The sequence below is a fragment of the Anas acuta genome, chromosome 10 (assembly GCF_963932015.1).
Source record: "Anas acuta chromosome 10, bAnaAcu1.1, whole genome shotgun sequence".
Taxonomy (NCBI): domain Eukaryota; kingdom Metazoa; phylum Chordata; class Aves; order Anseriformes; family Anatidae; genus Anas; species Anas acuta.
Genome location: NC_088988.1, coordinates 20175555 through 20194320, shown reverse-complemented (window position 1 = coordinate 20194320; position 18766 = coordinate 20175555). Strand labels below are relative to the sequence as shown.

Here is an 18766-nt window from a genome sequence, read left to right as displayed (position 1 = left end):
ATGCAGCATAAGCAGCACACTGACCTATAAAAGTAGACAACAATGTAATATAAAATGAACTTAAGAATAAAGACCTTCCCCATGACCCACTTCCAACAAAATGAGACTGCAGGAACCACTAATATCATATAGAATCTTCCACTTAAAGACTCATAGTTAGAAGTGGATCATATGTGATAGGAAAAGACAGCTGTTACCATCCAAGAGTTGTTTGGTAGGCATATGAATGCATTAGTTTGATAGTTTGTGGAAACTGTTCTACATCAGCTGTGGAAACAAATAAAAGGCTACAAACTCAACAGCTTTCAGTCAGAAATCTCTCTTCTGTACTAAAAGAAATAAATAAGCAAAACAACCAAGCAAAAGAGAAAAGAATAAACAGTTTCATAGGCCAAAACAGATATGTATGCACACAGATCAGAGCAAAGTTTAAACTACTCAGTATCAAAGGCCCAAAAGAAAAGGAAGGATAAAGATTTGTTAGAAAGTTAAACCATGTAGAAGAACATTTTTTAAATGCAATTGTCTAAGCCACTATTTCAAGATTGCTAATGGCAAATATGTCCATATCTCCATAATTTTAAGAAAAAGATGAGACAGAAGTAATTCACTGGCATAAGGTGTTAGGACAAGAGACACACAAATTGTTGGCTTATCCACCTGATGAAGATACAAGGAAGACCCATTCAGGAGACCATTCCCGCTACTCCAAGCATTCCATCCAGCATACAAACCTCAGAAATGCCAGAAATCCTGACTATCAGCCACAGTAAAGCAGCAATGTTAGGCTGGACTTCCACAGCCAAGACTTCAAATTTTAAATGATGCAGCCTTCTACATATATATATATATATATACACACACATACATACCTTAACTAAAGTATATGAACTATACTTACATTATTTGACTTTGGTTAAATTACATTAACACACCTCACTGTTTTTTGTGTGTTTTCACCATTGCATTATTTATTCCTGTAATAATATCATAATATCACTTTATTTAAGATGCTTTCATCATATGCATAGTCATTTGCAACAGAACACTCATGCCCTAGAGCTGTTATAGCTGTGAAAGGAAGGAATAGGACAAGAACATTTCCTGATTTTTTTTCCAGCTCTTTATTTTCTTTTTTACTCACTAAAGGGGGGGGGGGGGGGGGGGGGGGGGGGGGACACAAAACAAACAAACAAACAAACAACAACAACAACAAGCATACACACACACAAACACACATAACTAACAAAGCCATCGTCTTTGGCTAGGAAGACAAAAAGGCTGATTCTGCCATGGGGGCATGCTCAGATCTAGAACCTGCAGATACATAACCATACACTTCAGACAAGTAGTGAACAGAGGACAGACAAGGTAAATTTTAGACAGTCTTTCTGTCAATGGCACTCTTGTCCCTCAAGTAAACACATCTGTGAAATGCTCCCAACCACAAAGTGATTCTCTCAGAAGAATATATTTTACTTTTTTGTATATCTAGTTCTAGAAAAAAAAAATCCTAATGAAGTAACTGGAATAAAAATGTCCCAAATGAGTTTTAGGTAAATTTATTATTGCAATGTTATTTTTACATTCATAGTTTTTAAAAATATTGGTGAGTAAAGGAAGGAATTCTTAATTTCAGTAGGTACCAAGATAAAAGACAAGCTCTAGAGAGTGGTAATTGCAAGAGCCATTTTAACTGCACACTATAATATTCTGGAAGTGACTTACAACAGAGTCATTTCACAAAATCTATTATATTCATCAAAGACTTTGTAAGTAGCAGCAATAGGAACAGTGAGACAAATAGATGCATGGGCCATCAGATGAAGAAAGAGTCACATTCCATGGAAAAAATATTTGCACACTTTTTATAAAGCCTCTCACAATAGCTTGATTATAGTGCTTCTACAAGGAAACAAACAATTGCACTGATGATATGGGTCATGGCTTATTTTTTAAGAGATAACACCTCACCATATGAAATTACAAATTTGTTAGACAGTGCAGAACTACTTAAGTGGCTATTTGTAGGAAAAAAAAAAAAAGGATTCTTATCAGATCAAACATTTCTTGGTGCATTATTAAGTACAAGTCAAAGGACATTAAGTATCACAGAAAGGAGACTGCTTAAAATACAGCAGATCTCATCCCAGAGAACTAGGTCTTATTGTTTCTGGAATGTATTTTTAAGTACGATATAAGGGAAAAAAGAAAATGTACTCTTAAATCATTTGGAAATACACCAGGTTTCAGATGGAAAAAAAAAAAAAAAGCATTCTCATAATGCTCTGATAAGCAACGTAAACAGGGTTACAACTCCCTTCAGCTTAAGCCTTTTAGTCACACCACCGATCCCAGATACACAGATGTGTGCCTAACTTCTATGTTCTGTTACAATTATGCGTCTCCTGAGTGGGATGTTGGAAGCCAACATGTCAATAACCAGAGGACCCATAGTCATATGCACAAATGAAAAGGCAGAACAATTTTTAAACATGGACCTGACAAACTTTCAAAGTCAAGCCCCCCAAAAATTACTTTCCTTTGCAGTTTCTGGAATGGAGACTCACTAAAACCACACACATATTAGGCCCATAATTCTCTATTTGTGTTCTTTGAGTGCAAATTCACTTGCACTCAAGAAAGTTTTGTTGATGGTGTTTAGGGAAAAAAAAAAAAAAAAAAAAACACTGTGGTTTTTTTTATACTTAACTATGTTTCTTGCTCAATTTAAAATAAGAGCAAAATTAATCTTTCTTAACCAAAAAATCTCTACTGTCTGTATGCATTATATATATCAACAGGTACTAAAGATGCATACTAGACATCATAGCCCCGTGGTCTGATCCAGAATACTTACATGTGTAAGCAAACTGAAACTGCATTGTAGAAAACCAAAATTCCACCTCAACAGTTCTTAAGTTACCTGTTAGGACTGAAAGCAGAGGATGAGATCTGATTTCCATGCTCATAGGTCATTTGGGTAAGCCAAACTCCAGTGATGGAAACTCCACTGAGATAGAATAAACTATGTCTGTACTTAATACTAAATAATGTGAATTAAATGTATCTGTTTTTCTTTCCCATTATATCTGGTACCTCTGAAAAGCTATGTCAACATTTGCATTTAAGATGCTGACCAATAATGTACGTTTTAACTTACTATGGCAAATAAAACTTTGTTCCATATGGCTGATTAGAGAGATTCTCTCTCTTTTTCTTCTCCTCTAAACAGCTGGGTGAGTAACAACAAGGAAAGGAAGTCAGCAGCTGCACACTGTTATCATTACTTTGATACCACTTGAAGGAATCTAAGCCTTCCACAGGTATGCACCTGAGATTAGAGGCAAAGAATTTTCCTCTCTAAATGTGAGAGGAAACAGCTATGGGAGTTATAATTATGTTTTACAGGTGCCATCAGAACAATGTTTCCAAATTTTACCCAGAACAAACACTCTTTTTCTATTTTGTGATTGAGTTTTTCAAAGGCCTTTAGGGAAAAGGCCTATTGTACAAAGGCAACAATAGTGAGTAAATAAGTGTAAAGGCAAACACTTCTAGTGCAGACTTCCCAACTTTATCTATTTCACCCATGCAACGTTAGTAGTTATCCAATAGGATCTGCAAACAGAGCATTACCCGTTCAAGCTCTGTGTTTGATTATTGTGTACCAGGGATTCTCAAACTGGAATTTCTCTGCACCACCACAGCTGGCAGATTACTTGCTAGTAATCTGAGCAGAATTAACAAGTCATGTGGCTCTGGCTTCTCATAAATCAAAACGTATTTGGACAGAGTAACGGCTGTAGGAACCTCCCCTAACATTACCTTCAACACAACCGGTTCTTTTAGCAGCCACAGGCATGGCTGATCTGGAAGACTGTCAACTACAGCTGGTGATCAGGAGAGGGAGGCTGAAGCAGTGGTTAAAACGTGCTGAATGAGGGAGGAATACTATAAACACCCTTCTGGGCCACACAACTCCTGAATTGGTTTCAGCTCCAGCACCTCAACCCTGACCAGGCTTCTAAAGGAGAAGATATTTTAAGTCTTTTGTTGCTGCTTTATTATAAGTAAAAGTAAATAAATACTATAAAAATAATTTAAATAAAAATAGAAGAAGCAAACAAAAGCAAGCAAGCAAACAACAACAGAAGTCTCAAAACCTCCTGTTATCATTAAGTTGTTTATGAGATAATAGCAGCTATTTTAGATCCCGTGTCCACAGAAGTAAGTGACCCACTTGTGAATTCAATAAGACAAACACACTTCTTCTAATTTTGTCTTACAGGGTTTGCGGAGTATAAGGAGAATTTTGTCAGCCTCTTTAGATGTCTGTGTTCTTTCTTCCCTTTATGTTAAATAAATGTATAGGAAGGCTATTTTACAGAGCAGTACAATTAAACAGATTAATACATTACATTTAAGAAAAGTTAGATTTTAATTTGCATGGTCAAGAGTTTACAAAGACTTAAATGATTTCTCTTGTCTAAGTCTTCATACTAAGACTTACCACTAGAGCTACACACCTAGTCAAAGGAATAGAAATTTTGAGATTCCATGAATTGTGAAACAGCACAATTCAAAGGAATACTTGCACAAATTTCACAAGTACATTGTGAGCACTTCACATGAACATAAAAAAGAACATCAAGGTTTCCAGCTAATCAGGGAATAGCAATTACAATGTAGTGCTAATTGTGGTCTTTGTGAATATCGAAGGTCTTTTTCTATGCACACCCATACAATTTCAAGACAGAAACCACCCTTTCATTATTGAAAAGCACCTAGAAATCTCTGGACACTACTCTACCAGCAGCTGTGTTATTTTTCTTTAAGTTTAAATTATTGTACATGGCTATCGTTGCTAGGTAGGACTTGGCTTCCAGCATTGTAACAGTGATGGCTGAAGTCTGGGCTGGACTAAGAAACAAGCAAAAATTCAGAGGTGAAAATTACCTCTGTGGGGGTGGTTTATAATTTTAAAAAGGCATTAACAAATATCTTGGATATTTGCTTGAGCAAGGTATTACCAGGCTCTGCTCTCCAGGCATCCTAGCACTTGTACTCTTGTTGCTTTCAAGTTCAATGTCACCAAGATACTTTCAGGCAACAGATCATCTAATGAAGAACAATATGATGTCAGTGTGTAATGACTTCTTAAGAAAAAGAGTGATGTTATTCAGCAATACAAAGAGACAGTCTCACTTTCTTCTCAGATAAACAACTTGGTAATGAAAGATTGTTTAGAGGTAAAGAACAAATGGAAGAAATTTAAAGGGACATAGGACCTGGGTTGTTAAAAAAACCAACACCCACATTTATATATTAAGAATAGGCAAAGCCACTGGTTCTATTTCTATTGACAAGAAATTAAAAAATTAACACACAAAAATTCAGGTGATGATTTAAAGAATATATGACAGAAACTGAAGACAGGAGTACCTCTGAAAAGACAACATTTACAGAAGAGCCCTAAAAGATCAGGAAGGAATTATAACTACTCTCCGGATTGGCTCCAAATCACTGTACTAGACTCATACCTGATGTAACTGATTAAAACAAAATAGATGGCACCAGTATATCAGATTTTGGCTTTATGAATCATGCAGCATTACAAAAGCTTGAAGTGTGCCTGTGTTGTATTTCTTCCTGTACTTTAAGTCCAACTCACTGCTGTGCAGCGCAAAACATCTGTACTGTAAATGCAAATCAGACCCAAATCCTTGAAAATCTGTGTATTTTTTAATTCACTAATGCCAACAGCACTCTGCATGCAGCAAAAAGATGGTCATTACAGAAAGATGCCATGGGCCATTTTTAAATAGAATCCATTTACATGTACATTTACTAGAACCTTATAGCCAGTCTTAGTTTTGTTTTTTAATAGTCACTTGGGAAAGCCTGTTATGTACAAAGAGTGCACACACAAGCTTGATTCTTCAGCAACTTCAGACAGAAGTGTAAAATGCAAGCTGGAGTCCAAAGGCAAGGAGGAAGAGCTCTAGTAAATCTGATGCAAAGCCTAATCTGTCTTTTGTCTGTACAGTCTGGGGAATATTTGAAAGGGAAGAAAACATGCCAGCAAATATTGCATGTTACTCGTCTAAAGGGAAGTTCTGAATTTTTGTTCACCCATCCAGACATAGATAATCGAAAGGAAGACCTTGTAAGCCAAATACTTCAGGGTAGGTCATCTATTTCTACATTGCTCTCCCCGCATATAGACTGCATTCAGCTGAACGTACTATAAAAGTTAAGAGTCTAAGAAAATAGTATGTCAATATTTATGTCAGCAAAAGCCATTTCTAATGCAACTTCTGTGCTTACTCTGTTTCACAATGTCATGGAGTAGATGGACAGCTATTGCGTTTTCCTGTCAGTCTGAACGGCAGTGCCTCTTTCCTGACATACATTTTTGCATGTTTTTAAGAGAAGTGACATTACCGTTGTTGGCACTGTCATAAGCAGACAAACTTTGTTAGCTCAGTGTTAACTGCCTACTGAGTTTGATCATTGGTGTGAGACAAGTCCACACTGACAAAATGCTAACTACAAACCTGGAAGACTCCTATTTCACTCTTCTGCCCTTCTAATTTATACTTCAAAAGATGGTGTTAACTGGTAGTAGAATAGAGAATAGCTCTATTCTTATATTACAACTATGCTATTTCCATATTCCTAACTATTACAAAAAGATAAAATAAAAAATGAACTATAAGCTAGATAGCAAAATAAAAGGTTTAAATGAAACACCTACATAACTATTAGATGCTCAACAGCTCACTCATAATTCCACAGTATAAAAGTCAGCTGATGTTCATATTATCCCTTGGAGAAAGAGTCCACCTGTCTCACAATTTTCCCACACAGTAGTCACATTAGAAATATACTCATTTTCTGGTGGTATTTTGAAAATAAAGAATACTATGCCTTTAAGGTTTGAGTACAGTTGCAATGTATTTCCTTTAAGTCCCTGATTTTCAACAGGGCTCCACATATGCAGCTAATAATCAACTTTATTCATTTGGTTAAATATAAAGAAGATAGAATTAAAGAAGTTGCTTTCTGTCTATAAAACAAATGACACACAGCAATCAGCTCAAAGTTTGTTTGTTTGTTTGCTTTTTCATTCAAGAATATATAGAATTCTTTTGGGTTCATCTGATGAATTTCATGTTGTTTCTATTATGCTACCTACTCAGCAGTGACTGTTTTGAAAATAACCAAATGGAACCCAGTTCCTGAAATTATTGCTACTAAATAGTCTAACCTACTTCACTTTTTATTTTTAAATGACCTTCTGTATACTTATTCTTAATACACTAATACTAATTTTCTTTTTTTTTTTTTGATTTGTCTCCTACAGACCTTTCTGTGAACAGTCATCAACAATGAAAACAGTTTTGAAATGCTGCCTTTCTGATTGCCCAAATTTACTCTACAATTTAAGAAAGCTCTCTGCTACTGAATGTCTGGTATTTTCTTTGGCTAAGGAATCTTTTGAAATTCTGACTGGAGCTATGAAAACCCAGCTGATGACCAAGCATAGCATGTTGAGGATTTAAGTTTAAAAAACTTGCCATATTTTCTAGGCTCAATAGCATCATCAAGCTAAATTCAAAACAGCAGTGCTTTTTAAATATATGTTAGGAAGTAACAAAAAATTTTAAAAAAAATAAAATAAAATAAACAATCAGAACTCTCTCAAGAGAAGTTGTAGGAGCTTAATGCCCATCAAGGGCAGAAATTAACTAAAAGCCCAGTAAGACAACATCAGGGGATGAAGATGAACTCACCTACCTTCTAACTGCAGTATGTGAACCTACAGCATGGACACCCTTCTTTCACTGGAAGAAATTACATTTTGCTATATTCAGTTCTGCTCAAATTTGACTGATGAGAGTTCATTTTGTATATTTTTGGGGAGAAATAAAATAAAAACACTACCTTGCACTCAGATTCTCCATTGTCTTGCACATTTATAGTTCTTCAAAACACATGTAAACTAGTAAAAAGTGTTACTATTCTAATGTCTATTTACCACCCACTGTGTAGAGATGAAAATGATGACATAATGTGCATGGGAGTAGTGAATCAGGCCCCATATTGTCTGAAGATATATTAGTATGGGCTCCTATAAAAGGAAAACTGAGGACACGAAAACCACTGAGGAAAAGAACAATAATGTTTTTCATTGATAATGCTATACATGTTCTTAGTAATGAGGCTCTCTCTCAACTAAGTAAAGCAATTGGCGTGTTCTTTAGATAGAGCAACAGTACAAATACAGCTGTGTATATCTGACACACAAGCATTTGATTTTGGACTTGCTGAATGTTCAGATAGTTGATGAGATCACTTCAGTCTTGCTGCATATAAAAAGCAAGGTATCTGCAGCATGTCTAATGCTGACATTAATCACCCTTCTCAATAGACTGAGAACCTGCAACAGGGTCACTACTGTGCTTCTTTTCTTGCCCCACGATATGTTTGCAAAAAAAATGCTATTCACCACTGGGGAGCTGTGAGGAAAATGCCTGGGAATTGATGGGCACCAATTGTACCCACAGCTGTGAGTTCTTCAATTCTGGCTGCCTCAAACATAGTTTCAGGTCTTTTCACAGTTCTTTCAGTACAAAAGGAATGGTGACTACTCCTTAGCGTTATTTCAGCAGTCTCACTGGCTTCAGTTTATCTCCCCATGTTCAGCCAGATACTGGAACTGTTATCTACATGAAAACTAAGAAAGGTGGCAGAAGCCTACTACTGTCAAACACTCTCTTCAGTAGAGACAAACTTGCTGTGTCAGGCTTTAATGTAACAGGTATTATCCAAACGTTTTGGCAGATGAGTAGCAACATGGATTCCCTTGTATAATAGTTCAATTTCAGACCTTTCGTCTAGTGACAATTCACAGCTAACACTGCTATCGTGCTGCCCGTCATGTCCTCTTGTCTTTTCACTATCAGTGAAAGTGATTTGGTTTTCAAATATTGAAGGACAAGGCTTAAAAGAAATAGATTGCTGCATTATGAAATGTTCTATATTTGTCCTCTACTACAGGTTGTCCTTCTCAATAACATCTATTTTCATTCCTTATCCTTCTTACAAAGTTGATTGTAATTATACTGTAGTGGTCACCATCACAAAGTTGCCACTTACATGAAGTTACTAGATGGTGGCATTGTTGAGATCACCTTACGCTGGCTGTGTCCCTCAGGTGGACCCACAGTACCTTAGGCATTTTGGTTCTTTGGGAATTTAGGCTGCCCATGACTGAACTATTAAGAATGTCACACTCCACATCATGTGATTGCAGCACACAAACGGAAAATGCCATACTGGTATTTCAGCCTATTCTTGGACCTCTGCCTAATGTTTCCTTCCCCCTCTTCTTCTCCCTCACTTTTGATAATACTCACTTATGGACTTGCCTCTGTGCAGCCAAACTTCTGGGTTTTATCCAGACCCCAAAGTGGCTGTCTAATAAATTGTGAGACTGATTATCTAAACTGCAGCTAGCCTAGGCAATAAGATCTTAAAATACCAGTAGAAAATCTTAAAGAAGGAAGAATAGCATTAAGTTGGCCCAGTCAACCAGCTCAAACCAATGCCAGAGGAGAAGCCAAAGCCCAGGCTGGATTTGCTACAGACAAGGATAAAGGGATGCTCTGCGGCTGGGAGCAGTGATGATCAAAGACTCTTTAAACTCCAAGTCAGTGTTGTCAGCTGATGTAGGTACAAATGACCAGTAGTGCTGTCCCTGGGACAGGGTGTTGAAAGGAAACACAGGTGCAGTTATTGTCAACTCGTTATCAAAATGGACCAGAATTCACTCCCCTGCTGGTCACACAGGGCTTCTCCTTGCACCCCTCATGTGGCTGAAATGCTACCAAGCACGAGCCCAAGCCAGCATGTGTGGCATAGACAGAGGACCTGAAGAAATCTTTTCCTGTGCCAAAATGAAGACTAGCATGGCTCACAAAGCCCTTTAATTCATCCTTAAGGAGACAAGTTTACTTTCACTACCAAAAAAAGTAGGCTGGTAATATAGCCACCTCACTTTTTCAGCTCTAGAGACTTCCTTTTATCCAGACTAATGATAAAGAAAAATGTCAACTGGGAGTGAGAGCAATGCTTTAGGAAATGATGAGACTATTTCCCTTGCTGGAAAGAAGGTGGGTAATGCATTTTTGCCAAAATGATTCAGGACTTCAGGATCACAAATCCTGTTCCTTAGTCTTCCAGAAAAGGACAGTGTTTTTGAGACACATAGATCTTTGCCTAGGACTCTTGGCCTTGTAACCTGCCCTGGGGTGTGATGCTAGGGAACTAAGAATGGCCCAGGAGAATCAGAATTCAGATGCCCAAATCAGGCGCCACTGGGTGGGGCTGGACCTCAGGTTTCCCCGCTATGTGTTAGATCCCATTGTAATAATACAGTGGTGCCCTTTGTACCCTATGAGAGTGGCCTTGACAAATCCCAAGAAATGATCAATAAAAATGACACTGAAATACCACAGAAATATATTGCTATTTTGATACCCCAAGATCAGTGAAACAGAGGAGGAAAACTGAAGAGCTTGGAGGAAGTTCCCATCTGGGGTCTTGTCTAAGCTGAACCTCTAAATTTATTATTTAATTTCTAAATGAAAGCAAACATTCTTTCAATGTAGCTGAGAGCTGTCCTAGTAATAAATACATCATATCACACCATCAGTTACAATCCTATTTACCTAGAAACACACACACAGACTGCAGTTTAAGGGCTAAACACAAAACAATGATTTATGCTTTTTTTTCCCAGCAACAAAAGATACATTTTTTAAGATCAAATCTTAGCACCAATAGACCAAGTTACTTGAATATATCACAAGAGGCAGAAAAGAGAATCAGTCTGCGGCCTTTTCATTGTGAGAGAATTTGGACATCTGTCTTGCACAAAATTCACCGTATTCCCCTCCAGAGGTCATAAAGCATGTGCTTTGCAAGGACATGACAGGGAGGTGTTTTCTTATTTTTTTTGTGGAGTGCCCTTTTGCAGCTGTTACTCATAACAGAGTACAGCCTCACAGTAGCAATGTTGGGGCTAATTCTATTATTTCATTAGTGTTGGCGGAATTGATCCCAGATTTATAGCAATGCAACTATAAATAAAACCTCGCCCTTCAAACATCATTAATTAATGTTATAACATCGAAACATTACCAAGGATACTTAGCCATAGAATTTCCACTTGTGTTATAAGCCTCCTAAAGTTGCTTTTTATGTCTTGATGTAAAAGGAAACATGTCTGCCATTAAGCCGGTGTGGAGAAAAAAAAATAAAAAATAAATAAATAAACAGATTTGGGACCACAGTGATGATCTCCACAAGTAAACTGACCTTTCAACAGAGATGGCAATTTAAAGCATTATGTAAGAGTAAAAGCTGAATCTTTGCCAGTTTATTAGTATAGGCCTACATCCCCAACAGCTTTGCTGTAAGTACTTTCCCAAATGTCTAGATGTACACAGCTTTAATACAAGCAACTCAAGCTTCTGTAAATCTCTTACAAACATGGACCAGCATGTACAGTATTCCATATCAGGGATTGAAAGGCTGCATATGGCGCTCAGTTATAACAGCTGAGCTTTAAAAAAGTGCAGCTTTGCATCTTGCTGAACCTGATACCAAATGAGGCCAACAAAGACAAAAAGGAAAAAGAGAAAAAATAAATAAAAAATGAAAAAGGGCACAGACAGAAATTGCCTATATTAACTAGAATTTCTAGAATAAAAGTACTGTTTGCTGTCCTCTGGGACTGGCAACTTGCCAAAGCAGTGCTCACTGTGTGCAATTCTTCAGCTCAATATTTGCAACTGTTTCTTAAGGTAAAATATCCTCAGACAGGCAAACCAAAATATTTTCCTTACCACTTCTTATGTCAGTGCTTGGGAGAGTGAGGCTTTATTAAGATCAGCAAAATGTAATACCTGCTAAAGGCATTGGATTAGTTTGAGTCCTCCATGTGGGACTGACTATCAACAGAAATTCTGTTTTTCTGTTGTTTACTTGGTCACCCGGTTTGAGAGATTACACCGGTGCTTGAGGTACAGAGAGGGGCTGGAAGGAAACAGGAAGCTGGTCTAGAAAGCAGATTTCCCTCGAAACACCTAGAAACTTTTACTTTCTCGTTCCTCAGATGCTAATGACTTTCTACAGCTTCTCAGCCAACTTCCCTCTCCTCCCTTCCCAGCCCCCTGTTGCTGCATGCCATCCCACAGCTCCAGTATAAAGTTTGGCTTTTGCAGCATGAAGCAGCTGGGCCAAGCTACCAGGGAATGATAATGACCTCAGAAATCTGCTGTTAGCTTGACAACAATAGGGTGCTCAGTCTAGTGGAAAATTGTGTTCATCAGCTAACTCTGCTCAGTTACTAATTGACATTGCCAAATATTTTAAGAACAATTGGAATGCACAAGCAAAAAAAAAAAAAAAAAAAAAAAAAAAAAAAAGATCTTAATCCTCAGACTTAAATTTTTTGCCTGTTTTGTTCACATTAAGCAGTTGATGACTATCATGAAAGAAAGAAAGAAAGAAAGAAAGAAAGAAAGAAAGAAAGAAAGAAAGAAAGAAAGAAAGAAAGAAAGAAAGAAAGAAAGAGAGAAAGAAAAAGAAAGGGGATCTGCCTTTACTATGTCTGTGCAATGATGTCCAGTACAAAAGCTTTTTATGTCAAAGGACATAAATATGAGCTGAAATTCTGTTTAATAATGAGTGGTTTTTTTTTTACAAAAAATAACAACAATTAAAAAAAATACCACCACCAAAAAAAAATGTTTGAAAGGTTACAAACCATCTGATCAAACAAATTATGCCAAAGTCAACATTAAGTGTTGCATACAGGTTATATTAAGTGGTTATATTTAACAGTATTTTATTTTCTTTTTTTTTTAATCCCTGTGCTTTCCATTGATCATGTAACTTGGCCTACTTTATTTAATGAACTGGAGGGTCAGTGCATTCAATTACCCCTTTCATACTATCAAGACTTCAATTATCCCCACACCAAAATTATAGGAAAATGCAGAAGGTACTACCCTGCTGGATATAATGAACAGTATCATTTCTTACTACATTAAGTTTTAATTATTCCATGAATTAATTCCTAAGCAAAACCTGTATAAATACAACTTTTTTAAAGAAATAAGAGGTCTAGAAATAACGTTGGATGTCTAGTCCAACTCTGATGCATTTCTGCTGTGATGCTGCAAAATTAATTTCAGAAGTGTGCTTGCATGTAGACAGGAGTCATCCAGATAGCATCTCCACATATACCCTTCCATCTGCAGATGGTGTTGTATGTGCAGGCACAGATTTTTTTTTACAGCAGTTTCCCTTTGTATCGTATGTGGAGACAGAAATGACATTTATTTGACTCTCATAATTTCACACAAAAGTAAACAAAAAACAAGATAAAACAATGAAAAACACAGGGAAATGATCTGTGTGACTAGTTTCGTTCATTTCTGTTAGAAAATATGACCTCTCAATTTGTCAAAGGTCCTAGTTTTAGCAGTTGATCTTAAGCTTAGTTCTCAGCAGTTTGGAGAGCTAAAGAACAAACACATTTTCTGGTTCACTGGAGTCATTTTCACATGTTCACTGATTCAAACATTCTTTTACTCACATAACAAACAGCTGCATACCACATTAGCCCAGCCAGTGACAGTCACACATCTCTGCAATAACTGTTTGATTGCAAACTTGACCCTTTCTTCTTCTCAGCCTGAGCTAGACATTTTTAAACAGGCACTCCATTCCCAATCCTCCTTTGCAGAGAATTACATCAGATAACAAAGACTTCTCTGCCACTCATTGTAAGCCTTCTTCTGGAGATCTGTTCTAAGAGGCACTGTGTAAAAAGGTTTTTATGATGAATTCAGAACTACTATCATGTTAAGAGCACCAATTTATAAAGAAGAATTCATTGGTTAAGATCTGAAAAAATAGTTTCTCAGGCCCTACTGACCCAGTTTTCGGCAAAAAAGAATCAAGTGATGCAAATTAAGTTTTGAGACATTGTTATGCAGTCTGAGAAATTTGTAAAACTGTGTTTTGTGGTAATTTCTTAATAGAAGATTCAATGACTACTTAATTCTCCCTTACTCAAAAAATCTGATTCTTTTATATTCTGCAGGTTTATCTTTCACAGGTACTGACAGAATACACACTTCATAATGATGAAAAAGTTGCAATAGCAATACTGCAATAAATTTTAATTTTAAAGTACTAAAGAATATTTATATTTTGTTCAGGTAAAATGCAATTCTATTTTCCTTTCATCTGATTAATAAGTTATAAAGATGTGCATACTTTCTATGGTAGGATGTGTGATACTGAGAACTGTCCTAGATTTACTGCTAACAGACTAAAGGACACCATCAGATACTAATATAAAATACAATATGAGTCTGATTTTCTGTAGTAAAAATGAATGTGCTTCTAGCAACTGTTACTGCACATATTTTGCTTTCATTTTTATATGCTTCAGTCTAAATGAATTATGAGTGAAAATAAATGCTTTAAATAAATTGTAGTTTAAGTCAGAAATAATTTTATATTAGTGGCCACAGAAACAACAAGACTGCGGTGTTATCTTTTGCCTCTGAGGACAGGAAAAACTTCCCACAACAATACATTAAGTGAAGCAGAACTCTTGGAACTAAAGTTTTTCAGGGTACTCAAAACACACCAACTTTCACATGTGTTGTTCCGAATCCTCTTAAGTCTGTATCAGTTCACCCTCACTCAGGACTCATGTGTCTTCTTTGCAAACTTTTCCAGGCTTCAGACAGAACTTAACCGATTTGTGTTTTCTTTATTTCCGTCTGTGGCATTGCAAAATAAAAGTGATGTTTTCTATACTGAAGAAGAACATTTTTTCTTCCCCAAAGTTTTCCCCAAAGTCACCCCCAAACCCCTCCAAAGTTTAGGATTTTTGAAAGTGAAAGTTAGAAAACTAATCTTCATCCTGACACATTTTCAACCCTTTTAAAACATTCTGAACAACTCTACATAGTATGAAATTAGCTCTCGCCTGTTTCCCTTGTTCCTACACAGAATTTTCTAATGTGTCTCACCAATAATAAATTGTAAATGAGGCTATGACTCTAAGAGTAGACAGTGTGTTTCATGGTATTTAAACAACGGCATTAAGTACTATAGGAATCTGTGGAATGTGGAGTGCAGATTTATGTGTCTTAACAATTTCTTTACTGGTTTGTAATAAGCCAGCAAACTAACACTTTATTTTTATATTAATTTGGCCTCAGAAGTAGAGTATACTGGAGCATGACAAGAACAACAAAAATAAACTGGCATATACTTAATAACTGTAACAGTGAATTGCCTTCAATACTAAAATATTTATCGAAAATGGGGAAAAAAAATAAAAAGAATTACCCTCAACAGCCTGCTACCAGCTCTTTAACAGTGGGCAATGTAATGCCTTAAGGTACCTCAAACTGTCTTTCATTTTCTAGACTTAATGGCTGATTGCAGAAATCAATGTTGCCATTAGTAACAGAGTATTTGTTATGGCATGATTTCCTCTGTTGTTAGGCTTGCAGAATGATTACAGTATTAGTGAGGTGCTTTCTTTATAAAGGGCTGAAGATATAACTTTCAATTTACTATCCATTAGTAAGTGACTTTGGAAATATAGATGAGGCCAGAAATCTTACCTGTTATTACTTGGAGATTTTATTTCAGCAGTCATAGGCTAGTAACTTTAAAAATTGTACCAGGAAGCTCAATATTTTATAGACATCTCCAAAGAAATATTATCTGCTTTGCTATTTTATACACAACAAGTTAACATGACATACAGTGCAATTAAAATGTTTCAGTCCAATTTCTATTTTTCTTGGATTTTCAAATAGATATGAATTAACCAGAAGGTTTCATACACGTTAAAATGTGCACATAAGTTAAAAGATTGTCAAAAAGTTAGCAATCTGAATTTCCACTTAATCAATCCAGTGGCCAGGTTCAAGTACATATGTCAGCTAAGTAACTGATATGGTTGTAGGAATAAGGGCAATCAAAGAGGTTAGCCAACACACTGCTTATTAATCATATTTCTTTGAGCTAGAGCTTGAAGAAGGCATCTTTCCTCACCCTTTTCAGAGAGGAAAAGGAAGGGTCTGCAAAATAGACACCATGAAGAGAAGAGGAGGAAAAAAATACTTCCGGAGCCTGGAGGGAGAGGCCCTCGTAGTGACATTCTCATTGATGAACGTACAGACCCTGCACACTACTGCCAGTGGCATGGCTGAAGCAACAGCTGAAAGCCTAGGAAACCCGCCCTTGGAGGAGAAAAAGGATGAACCGAGAATTAATCTCAAAGGCATTGAGGGAACCCAAACACAGATGTTCTGACATATAACACCGTGTCTCTGTGGACTGTTAGAAAATGACCTAACAAGAGAATGCATAAATGACTTTGCTGCTGTGATTTCAAATATAGCTACTATGTTTTCAGTGTAGAGAGGGAAGAAGTCATCATACCTGAAGAAGAAGGTGAGGAAGGATGTGGACTGTCCTCTAGGGCACTCCCCGTCTGCGAGAGACCCCCACCTACTCCGCTCTCTTCGGTAATGTTAGAGGACCCTGGTGTTGTTGACCTGCTGACAGACTGAGATTCTTGATCGCTGCCAGACCCACGGCGTTCATCAAGACTACCTTGAATTATTTCATCTTCTCCTTTCCTATCTCTTTTGTGAACTCTGGAGTGCACAACCACTTGGTGGTATGTTCTAAAAACCCTTCCACAGTCTGGGCATTCAGTTGGCTTTTCTTTTACATTTCCATGACTTTGTAAGTTGTAATCGAGTCCCTGGTTCATACCATGTGACAAAAAATCTCTACTGCCTTCTAAAGGGTCTAGTTTGTTTGGCAAGTCTCTCTGATTGCCCATTTTAGTGCTGTGAACCAAATCAGCAGGCATTTTCTGCTTAGAGCCATCTGCTCCTACTAACACATACTCCCGCTTCTCCTTATCAAACATAACTCCAGCATTTGCCAAAGTGTCTTCATGGCTGCGCTGTATCTGCTGCTCTTTAGACAAAAAGCCATGTTCCATGGCCATTCCCCTTGCCATAAGCTGCCAGGCCTGATAGCTGTTTACTGGATCCATTTCTGCTGCTTTGGCGGCAGCTTGTAACCTTTCTATACAGCTGGATTTCAGAGGAGGTACCAGATTGAGACAGCCCAATAAAGAATGTTTATCCCCTTCAGCAATACTGTGGCCAATGCCAGACATGGGTGAAAGGAGTTTTCCCAAGACTTCTTTCTCTTTCATGGGCATATCTCCTTTGTTATAGATTTGATTTTGTTCACTTAAGCTTGTTTTGTCAGGAGGAAGAAAACCACTCTGCAAACACGACAGATATCTTGAATACAAGTTTGCATGAGCTTCCTGGGACATACTGCTGATGGAGACAGGTACTTCGGGATCATTTGGAGATTTGTTTTTGACAGATAACTTATTCAGGTGGACTTTCATGTGATTTTTAAGAAACCAAGGCTCTTTGAATCGCCTCCCGCAGATCTGACAGCAGTGTTCAAAGGAATCCTTGTGCTTCCTCATGTGGCCTTTTAGGAACCAGGCTTGGCTAAACACTTGGCCACACACCTCACAGCGAAACTCATTGGTGGACTGCTCCCCATTCCCGTTGGAGCCCTGGCCCTGTGCTGACTCTGCAGTTATGTGAGCCTTCTCCACGTGGCTGATCAGTTCCTCCTCCTGCGAGGCAGCAAAGTCACACAGGGTGCACTTGTAAGGCTTGTGCAAGATCCTTATGTGCCTGTCTAGCTCTTCTCGCTTTTTAAACTTGCCTTTGCAAAACGTGCATCTGAACCCAGCTGTCTGAGCAACAACTTCTTCCTGGACGCTGACTGGCTTTGGAGAGGGAACAGGGTTTGAAATATCAGGTGTGCTGTGATTAGCTGGCACAGACAAGTTGCAGTTTGCAAGAGGCATTGGCTGGGTATTCTGCTGTGCTTTCACATCAGGTCGTGGCTGCAAGAGGCTGCTCTTCATCTGCTTGTCCCGAAGAATCGCTCTCTCCTCCAGCTCATGTAAAAGTCTGTTTTCCTCTCGGACTCTTCCACGACCTTTGCCAAGATTTCCAAGTTTGTGAGTACGCAGGTGTATCTTCAGGTTGCCTTTTTGAGCTGCTCTGTGATCACAGTATGGACATTTAAATGGTTTTTCTCCTGTATGAGTGCGCATGTGTAGTGACAGGATGCTGTTAAATCGAAAGCGTTTCCCACAGAGGGGACATGGGTACTTTCTGTTTTTCCTGGCATCATCCTCTATATCACTCATCTGGGACATAATTCCTAGGTTTTGTCCATTTAAGAACTGCTGCAGGTCCACACGCCCATTCAAACTGGTGTCAACCTCCCTGTTGAGCTGATTTGCTAACAGTGCCATCTGACTGCTGATGGGCTGGTTTGCTATGGACATGTGGCTTTTGTCTTCTAGTGGTGCAGATGCCTTCTCCTCTGGATTCTGCCTGTTCTGGAGTTCTGGGAAGGCATGGCTGAGCTGGGAAGTGATCTGATGTAGCTTCTGGCTCATTGAATACTGCCCATTGAGTATAGTGCTGTTGAGATGGGCGTCAGTTTCTGGCACAGCTGAAGAAACACCAAGGCACAAACTAGCTTCCTCCATCTCTGAAAATCAGAAGATATTTTAGATTCAGACTGTGAA

General features: G+C 37.8%; 1 protein-coding gene across 21 annotated transcripts in view; it reads right to left on the bottom strand.

The window, feature by feature from the left end:
- The window catches only part of ZNF536 (zinc finger protein 536), a 350225-nt gene that overhangs the window by 168424 nt on the left and 163035 nt on the right, over positions 1-18766 (bottom strand). For all 21 annotated transcript variants that reach the window (XM_068693342.1, XM_068693352.1, XM_068693349.1 and 18 more), the window contains one exon: positions 16558-18729. In XM_068693342.1, coding sequence (XP_068549443.1) covers positions 16558-18727 — 2170 coding nt within the window. In that variant the 5' untranslated portion in view covers positions 18728-18729. The remainder of the gene's footprint in view (positions 1-16557; positions 18730-18766) is intronic.